The sequence below is a fragment of the Alosa sapidissima genome, chromosome 20 (assembly GCF_018492685.1).
Source record: "Alosa sapidissima isolate fAloSap1 chromosome 20, fAloSap1.pri, whole genome shotgun sequence".
Taxonomy (NCBI): Eukaryota; Metazoa; Chordata; class Actinopteri; order Clupeiformes; family Clupeidae; genus Alosa; species Alosa sapidissima.
The window spans coordinates 21,572,034-21,582,033 of record NC_055976.1 but is presented as its reverse complement, the minus strand read 5'-3'; the positions used below and the strand labels follow the sequence as shown (position 1 = coordinate 21,582,033).

Below are 10,000 nucleotides of genomic sequence, written 5' to 3'. Positions count from 1 at the left end.
TTTAAAGGTTACTGAGCCATCTGGAATGAGCTCCTTAACTCTCCCTCTTTGTCACACACACACACACACACACACACACACACACACACACACACACACACACACACACACACACACACACACACTGGCATGGGAGCAGTTCCTTTAGTGTACTTTAAAGCTGGCTATGAGGGGATTAAGCATTTAGCAGAACGCAACTTATCCTCAGAGACAGAAATATCATTAGCAAGTCTGTGATCATTATCATAATCATATCTAACTATGTTATACAGTATAAGGACAACTCCAATTCCCACGACCCCACCCCACCCTGCCCACAATGCACACATGCACGCATCCACACACACAAACATACACACCCACACAAACAAACAAACACACATACAGGTCTCCCGTTATTCTGGATTACTCTGAAAGTAATTATCCAAACTTGGAACGTAATAAGTATTGGAGGCTCACACACACTGGCTCTGGTGAAGCACACACTAGGTTGTAATGGGGCAAGTATTAAGGCTTTGAACCTGTGTTAAGAGTTATGTATTTGGAGTAAGTGTAAGTGTAGGACTGGGCTGTTTATAACTGCATGGGTCTCTCCTCCTCCACCTCCTCCTCCACCTCTTCCTCCTCCACCACCTCCTCCTCAACCTCCTTCTCCTCCTCCACCTCCTCCCTTCTCAATGGCGGAGGATCTGAGAAAGGCAGATTGACACACTAGTCCCTCCGTAACCAATGGGTCTGATGAGCGCATTCACACTCTTCCCAGCATCCTCCACGCATGGCTGCATATGAAAGAGCCCGCTTGGTGCTATCAGTATTTAGGTGTGTGTGTGTGTGTGTGTGTGTGTGTGTGTGTGTGTGTGTGTGTGTGTGTGTGTGTGTCTGTGTGCATCTTCCATGCCTATGCAGCGTAACTGTGAAAATTGTTGAGATGTGTGTTTCTCTTGAAATATGTGCATTTTTGTGTGAATGTGTGTGTGTGTGTATGTGTGTGTGTGTGTGTGTGTGTGTAAAAAACAAACACACAAACCAATTAAATGAGTGTGTATTTGTGTAAAGGACAGACAAACACACACACACACACACACACACCATGGAAGTCCATTCCCCTGAGGCCGGAGGCAGAGCAGCTCAGATTGGGTTAGGCATGTTGCTAGGGTTGCAAACCATTCCGTAAAATACAGAATCGTCCCTTATTTGAAAGTAAAAAGATGTGTTCCGTATTGAACTGATACGGAACGCATATTGTTCCATATTATTTAGAATCACCTCAGTGCAAATCCAACAGATCAGTATAATACGTTAGACTATGAACAAAGAATACACAATTAGTAGGCTATATGAGGTAATGGGAAACCTTGCTGCTGTCATTTATCCCTCTCGGTCTGTCAGTCATCACTATGCAAACAGAGAATGCACTTTTCGTTAGAGCCACTGTGAGTCACGACGTAGCCTAGCGTGTATCTTGTTTTGACAGATATCCCACTTCCTGAGATCACGGCTTTTGTTGTGGCTAGACGGGCAGCAGCACAAGAGCCATATGTGAAATGACAATGTCACTGTACTCACATTTAAACAGTTTCTGAGAATGATGTACGTGACCTGTCAGGAAGCATATGTGAATGTACTTTCAGCTACGTGCCAACCAAAAGCATATACGTGACATTGGTCAGACAGTCAGCCAGAGTAAGACGCAGGGACCACAAGATCCGTACACTTTAGAGGGCAACAGGCTACGTGCAAACCAAAAGCGTACGTGACATTGGTCAGTCACCCGCCCAGAGTAGGTAGGAGACACAGCGGGGACCAGTTACACCAGTGGTTTCCTGTGTAGAGAGAGTTTGTTTCAGTCACTGAAAGTTTTTCTCTAATTTTATGTGGAGGAGAAATGTCTGGAGCAGTAAAAGGCCTACTCAAACTAGAAACGCAATTCCAAGGAGTAAACGGTGCATGAAAATGCAAAACGTGATGTGAAATAATATAATAGTTAAAACAGCTGCACCATTACGGCCAAAATGATAAACACGATTATTTTGATCAATATTGAGATCAAAATTATTTATCTTGATTATTCATTAATTTTAGTGAAAAAAATATTTTTTCCCCTAAACATATTGGACTTGCTATTGTAACCTGCGTTCAGCCCTGCACACGGCCAGACTCGATCCCACGAAACAGCACCTCGGATCGGGAATCGAGTGCGCTGACAATCGAGCTAAAAGCCCAGGCTACTAGCTTTCATGCCAGCAGCACTCTTGAGGCGTCTGGGAGTGAGGTCCACCCCCCCCAAGTTCCTTATTTTCATATCAACCCTACCCTACAACCCCAAGTTCTTTATTTTCATGTCAACCCTACATGTTGCACAAGCACGGGCACACAGACAAATAGAACGTTTATGTGTTCTATGCAGCATTTGTATCTGTGCAGAATGTAGTTATATGTGTGTGTGTGTGTGTGTGAATTCTGTGTATGAATGTATGTGTGTGTCTGCCCAGTCCATGCCTGTCAGTCCAGTACTGCTCCAATTAACAGTGAAAAGGGGGTGAAACACCATCAGCCAAGCAGACAGAAGCAGAGCGCCACAGAGAGCAGTAGAGCACAGCTCTCCCTTCAACTTGGACGTCACCAGCTAACCCACACCATGCTAGCCCACACCACGCTAGCCCACACCATGCTAGCGCACACCACGCTAGCCCACACCATGCTAGCCTCACACCATGCTAGCGCAAACCATGTTAGCCCACACCATGCTAGCCTCACAGCCAACGGATGGGCTGATAAGTATAAGTATAAGTATATATACTTTTTTGATCCCGTGAGGGAAATTTGGTCTCTGCATTTAACCCAATCGGTGAATTAGTGAAACACAAACAGCACACAGTGAACACACAGTGAGGTGAAGCACACACTAATCCTGGCGCAGTGAGCTGCCTGCTACAACGGCAGCGCTCGGGGAGCAGTGATGGGGTTAGGTGCCTTGCTCAAGGGCACTTCAGCCGCGGCCCACTGGCCGGGGTTCGAACCGGCAACCCTCCGGTTACAAGTCCAGAGTGCTAAACAGTGGGCCACGGCTGCCCCTTCCACATGCTCCAGTGCTTCTCTGAGGGATTGGGAGTGGGTGTAGAGAGAGAGAAACAGGGAGAGGAAAGATTGACTTGGAGAGAGGAAGGGAGAGAGGGATAGAAGGGGAGAGAGATGGAGGGAGGAGAGAGAGATTCTGCTGCTTACATCCGGTCGTCCCATGAGAGTGGCGTAATGGGAGAATTAGACTCCTATGGCGTCGCTCAGCACAACTAATGCATCTCCTCATATGCAGACACACACAGACACAGACACACACACACACAACACACTCACACAACACACGTGTGCAAATGTACAGAGACACACAAATAATATTTGTAACCCCAAAGATGACACAGACAGACAGACTGACGGATTCACATGTACACTAGCCTGTACACACACACACTCACACTCACACAGACAAACACACACACACCATTACACAGGTAGGTCAGTGTTGAGGCATGGGGATCCTATGGAGAGGCAGTTTAGAATGTGGACATCAATCTTGTTTAAAGTGCATCCAGGGCACCCCAATGGGACCTATTAAGCAAAGAGGACCCAGCAGAGACATGTACGTGTGTGTGTGTGTGTGTGTGTGAGAGAGAGAGAGAGAGAGAGAGAGAGAGAGAGAGGGAGTTTATGAATACAAACATGCATGCATGTGTGTGTGTGAGAGAGAGAAAGAGAGAGAGAGAGAGAGAGAGAGAGAGGAATGGGTTGAACAGCAGAAGAAGGGTAGAAGTGGGCCAGGGTATTTAGTATTGTTGCAGGAGCACGACACCAGATGGTCAAACAGTCCACCCTGCGTGTGTGTACGTTAGCGGGAGTTTGGGGCCATGCGTGTGTGTGTGTTGTATAAACTGTACAGTCTGCCGAGGCATTTGTGTGTGAGCTGCAGTCCACTCTCCCATATCTCACACACACACACACACATCTCTCAGCCATCTCTCTTCCTCTCTAATGCCCTCCTCTAATGCCCTCCACTTATTTCATCACTTCCTCCCCTTCTCTCTCTCTCTCCCTCTCCCCTCTCTCTACCTGTTTCTCTCTCTCTCTCTCTCCCTCTCTCTACCTGTTTCTCTCTCTCTCCCTCCCTCTCCCCTCTCTACCTGTTTCTCTCTTTCTCTCTCTCCCTCTCTCTACCTGTTTCTCTCTCTCTCCCTCCCTCTCCCCTCTCTACCTGTTTCTCTCTTTCCCTCTCCCCTCTCTCTATCTGTTGCTCCCTCTCTCTCTCTCTCGCTCTCTGCCTGTTTCTCCCTCCCCCTCTCTCTCCCTCCTCTCTATCTGTCTCCCCCCTCCTCTCTCTCTCTCTGGGTGATATCAGTGTGGGGTTGAGGGGTCAGGTTTTGGAGACCGCGCGGTCGTAGCTCTACTAATGAGTCGTTTGTCTTCCCCCTGTGGCCCCTGGGCCGAAGCCGGACAGCAAACACACTCATTACGGGGGCTCAGCCTTCGCTCTCTCAGTGCCTCGGAAATTACCCATCAGGCACCTCTCTGCAGCCCACTCCCGAGTCCGCTGAGGCCCGATAACACCAGCCTGATTGACAGAGGGGAGGGCAGCAGGGCAGCACTGTGCAACTCTCAGAACACAAGGTGCAATCTAGAACCGCTACGGCTCCTTTTGCCTCCGCTACAGAACCCTGAGGTCATCAGAACCCTCTGCTGAAAGGGCCGCTGGCTGTCAGCTTTATGCCGGTTTCCAGTGATGCGGAACCCTTTTGACAGACGGCTTCTTTACTGTAAATAGGACTACGGAGCTTCATCCAGTCCATAGGATCTCTTGTTTCCACAGAGAGAGAGAAAAAGGGGAAAACAGAGCTAAGTGCCGGCTGGCTATCGGCTCGCTCACATGACATGCTGGTTTGGTCAGTGGACGTTTCTGCGATGGCTGTGTGTTCAAAACATGGAAAGGTCAGTGGGAAAACAAAAATCCAGCCAGCCAATCATATAGAGCGCTGCGCCAACGATTGGGGCGGGCGTGACGCTCAGATGCAACCACCATCACCACAGCACCAGGATCAGCTGACAGGCTTCTGACGTGCGTGCGTGCGTGTGTGTGTGTGTGTGTGTGTGTGTTTCACCTCCGGCAGCAGAGATGGGATGGGGAGGGGTGTTTTTCCCTGTAGATACCACTGCCAACAATAAGCATCTCTGAGCTGGTTTCAGTCATGGGTGACTGTTGAAAATGGATTTCATACACACACACACACACACACACACACACACACACAAAGCCCCGGGTGCAGAATATGGAGAGGAGAGGAGAGGAGAGGAGAGGAGAGGAGAGATGCCAGCACGTGATCTGAGTCCTTCTCTGCCCCTCGCCTATTTGCTTTGGAACGCTCCTCTGCTCTGGCTGTCAGAACGCCTTTTGGCTCTGGGTAACAAAAAGAAAAACCTGCAAAATGTCTACAGGCTGCTCAAAACACACGCACTAGTGTGCACAAACACACACATATGCACACACGAACACGTACACACACACAGCACACAACACACAGCACACAACACACAACACACAACATACATGACACAGCACACAACACACACACACACACAACACACAGCACACAACATACAACACACAGCACACAACACACACACACAACACACAACACACAACACACATGACACAGCACACAGTACACAACACACAACACACAGCACACAGCACACAACACACAGCACACAACACACAACACACAGCACACAACACACAGCACACAGTACACAACACACAGCACACAGGACACAACACACAACACACACACACACACACAACACACAGCACACAACACACAGCACACAACACACAGCACACAGCACACAACACACAGGACACAACACAAAACACACAGCACACAGCACACAGGACAGAGGGTACGGGGCACCAGGACCAATCACCATCATCAGTGCCATCAACCTTCTTATTACACAGCAATCGGACCTCTGCTCTCTCACAGTTGACATTCCTCCACTTTCAGGGAGAAACGGAAGACACAGATGTGCTTTGATGTAGCATAATTTAATTAAGTTAAGAATTTAGAACCCCTTTTAGGGAAAGAAGTGGAAGATGCTTTAAAGCGACTGGAGGGAACAGTTCTGTCCCAAAGCTTTTTGGCCTGACATTTACGTACCCTTAAAACCTCGAAAAAAGAGGAAAAATCCTCCACCTTTAAGCAAGATGTTTGCATATTTAAACTGGCTCCTGGTGTTTAAGCGCACTCTTTCATCCGTAGTGGCTCAAATAAAAGGGTTTTACGGAGATGTCTGATGAAGGGCAACTGCAGCCTTGCTGTGGAGTGGGGAGGACCTAATCCATGCAGCTTTAGTGGGGCCAAAGACATGATCAAAGACAGAAGCGCCTTTAACCTGCTCCAGATTCAGCTGGATGCATTTGGAGTTTTGGAGGTACTTTTATAACCCCTTTAGCTTTTCCCTATCAGACATACAGTACATTCAAATTTTTGAATTGAAAAACCAGGGTCAATGTTTCGATTGGTCAAAAAAACCTTTATGTCGCTATATGGTCTGCCCGATCTTGAGCCTGTGGTGTCCATGGTTACTGTGTTTGCTGACAGTAAAAGTGTTACGCAGGTTCTGTGTCTCTAACATACCAGCACTGCGGTACTCTCTTAGCCACAGCTGTGGTGTGCAGGGGCACCCACTCTACTGAAACACAACCCATACAGGGAGTGGGGCAGCAATGGCTGCAGCATCCGGAGAAGTGTGTGTGTGTGTGTGTGTGTGTGTGTGTGTTTGGGTGTGTCTTTGTAAATGTGAGGATAAATGTGTTATGTGTGTGAATCTGTATGTGCGTTTGTGTCTATATGTGAAGCTGTGAATGTGTGGATAGATGCATAATGTGTGTGTGTGTGTGTGAGTGAGTGAGTGAGTGAGAGTGTGTGTGTGTGTGTGTGTGTGTGTGTGTGTGTGTGTGTGTGTGTGTGAGAGAGAGAGAGAGAGAGAGAGAGAGAGAGAGAGAGAGAGAGAGAGAGAGAGAGAGACAGAGAGAAGTGGTGGCGTTCTAACCGATGAAGCCCAGCTGTGAGAATTCCAAAATCATCCACTCCTCCGACGGCTGCTGCAGGGCGAAGTTCTTCATGGTGGTGAAGTAGTTTGGACGCGCCACGATGTCATCCTCCAGCTGCACAGACACAGAGACCAACACAGAGAGAAAATGAGAGAAAGAGACAAACACAAAAAGAGAGAGAGAAACAGATATAGGAAGAGAGAAAAATAGAAGGATAAGATTAGAATCAAGTCATTGAGGAGCAAAGCATCATAAACACAAACACAACACAAGTACAAGTACACAGATCTTCTGAGTACACAGATCTACTGAGTACACAGATCTGAGTACACGGATCTACTGAGTACACAGATCTGAGTACACGGATCTACTGAGTACACAGATCTGAGTACACGGATCTACTGAGTACACAGATCTACTAAGTACACAGATCTGAGTACACGGATCTACTGAGTACACAGATCTACTAAGTACACAGATCTACTGAGTACACGGATCTACTGAGTGGAACCCAAGCAGCATTCCTATGGAGCCAATCAATTATGCCCACTGCACTGTGGCCCATAGGTTCATCGTTGCCACGCTGACAATTATAGTCATATTTGTCACTCTGGCTGCACTCCCCTGAATACGTGCCACACTGACAGTTTAATGAGATAATGGATTTAAAGACAAGCGCAGGCTCACACATTATGCCTGGGTCACCCCAGAGAGAGAGATGCAAAGACAGAGTGTGGGAGAGAGGGAGAGAGAGAGAAGGAGAGAGAGATAGAGGCAAAAAAAAAGAGATTGAGGGGGAAAAGGGGAGAGATAAAAGGCCACAGAGAGTCGGGGAAGAAAGAAAGAGAGAGAGGGAAGGAAGACAGAAAGAAAGAGAGAGGAAAGGAAGAGGAACGTGGCACAAAGAGTTTAAAAGTGAGGAAGAGAAAAATGGAGAGACATGAGGAGACAGAGAGGGTAGAAAGGGAGAGAGAGAGTGAGGGAGAGGGCAAGAGAGGACAGAAAGACAAAGATAGAGAAATAGAGGATGAGAAAGATGGAGACAGAGAGAGAGTGGGAAAAGAGAGTGACAGAGAGAGCGAGAGAGGGGCGATATACAGAGCGTGATGGCGAGGAAACAGTGCCCTGGAGATTAAAAACACATCACAGTGGAACACAGAACACAGAGGCCTCAGAACCCATTGAGTTCTTTTGTGATGAAAGAACATCAGATATTTTCACTGTGAACTAGAAACGCTGACCAAAACTTTCCTCAAACGAGACAAATGCAAATGCTTGTAGTCTTTCCGAGATCAGACTTCACCTACTGCACTTTTGAACAGGGACATATTGATCCTGGCCATACCCCGCAGCATACTAACACAGGGCACCCCTCAAACATTCCATATGTTATCTTAATGCAGAGGAAGTAGATTGGGAACCAAATAGAATGTTCAAGCATTGTTTTTGTTTTTATTGTTGAAAGGGTCAGTCATTGCTGGCACTAGATATCTGTTTGAATTCAGTTGTTGTAACCCCAGTGTCTAGTAATGACCTATCTTAAACTACCGGGATCAATTTAAGTTCCCGCAACAGTGATCAATCTGTGCCCCCTTGGAAAAATAATTACGCTCACTCAGAAGAAATAAGAAGAATGAGCAAATCAACACACGTGCTGCGTTAAGTTTGCGCACTCTCACAACACTGCAACGCTAAGACACACACACACACACACTGTTCCGACTCCCAACGAAGGACAGCCTGTAAACACACGGGGCATCTGATAAAGACGACTCATCTACTCCTAAGATGAGTGCACAGGAAGACTATAGTGATCAAACACAAGAGGAAAACTACCACAGACATCCATCTCTGATCAAACACAAGAGGAAAACTACCACAGACATCCATCTCTGATCAAACACAAGTGGAAAACTACCACAGACATCCATCTCTGATCAAACACAAGTGGAAAATTACCACAACTACATGTACTGCACCTGATGTGTGTGTGTGTGTGTGTGGACGCTTCTTGACTGCTCAGTGTTGCATGGACTGTACCTGACGTGTGTGTGTGTGTGTGTGTGTGTGTGTGTGTGTGTGTGTGTGTGTGTGCGCGTGTGTGTGTGTGTGTGTGTGTGTGTGTGTGTGTGTGTGTGTGGATGCTTCTTGACTGCTCAGTGTTGCATGTACTGTACCTGGCGTGTCCAGGCCTGGCTAGAATGGTGGTGGGGCAGCAGAGGCCTCCATGGTAACGGATCCCAACAATGGATGGACATTACCTAATCTAGCCATTACGGTAAACACACTCTACTCCACCATTTGGGTTAGGGTTAGGGTTCGGACAAACAGCAGTGGTGGAGGTATGTGCATTTGCTGATTGCTGCATCTATTCTATTAACTCTCTCTCTCTCTCTGTGTGTGTGTGCATGTGTGTGTGTGTGCGTGTGTTTATTTATTAGCGTGAGAGAAACAGAGAACAGAGACAAGTGTTTGTGTATGTATGTTTATGTGTATGTTTGCAAGAAATTGCTGATTGGAATGTTCATCTTAGTGTGTGTTAGTGTGTGTGTGTGTTAGTGTGTGTGTGTGTGTGTGTGTGTGTGTGTGTGTGTGTGTGTGCGCGCGTGCACACATACCACATCCATCAAGCACACTGTAACTGCATCTGTCTTCTTGAACAGTAGTCTAGTAGTCTGAGCACGCAAAACCGCTACCATACACACACACACACACACACACACACACACACACACACACACACACACACACACATACACATCCCGCAACAGGAGTGTCTATCTGCATGCTGCATGTAAGCTTCACTCCAACCTCTCATACACACATTCCAGCAGCAGAAGAGAGCAGACGTGTGTGTGTGTGTGTGTGTGTGTGTGTGTGTGTGTGTGTGTGTGTGAAGGA

At 47.3% G+C, this 10,000-nt stretch overlaps 1 protein-coding gene across 1 annotated transcript in view; it reads right to left on the bottom strand.

Annotated features, from left to right (window-relative positions):
• Window positions 1–10,000, bottom strand: part of mgat4b (alpha-1,3-mannosyl-glycoprotein 4-beta-N-acetylglucosaminyltransferase B) — a 136,559-nt gene that overhangs the window by 18,761 nt on the left and 107,798 nt on the right. Inside the window, exon 8 of the mRNA XM_042075408.1 lies at window positions 7,099–7,213. Coding sequence (XP_041931342.1) covers window positions 7,099–7,213 — 115 coding nt within the window. The remainder of the gene's footprint in view (window positions 1–7,098; window positions 7,214–10,000) is intronic.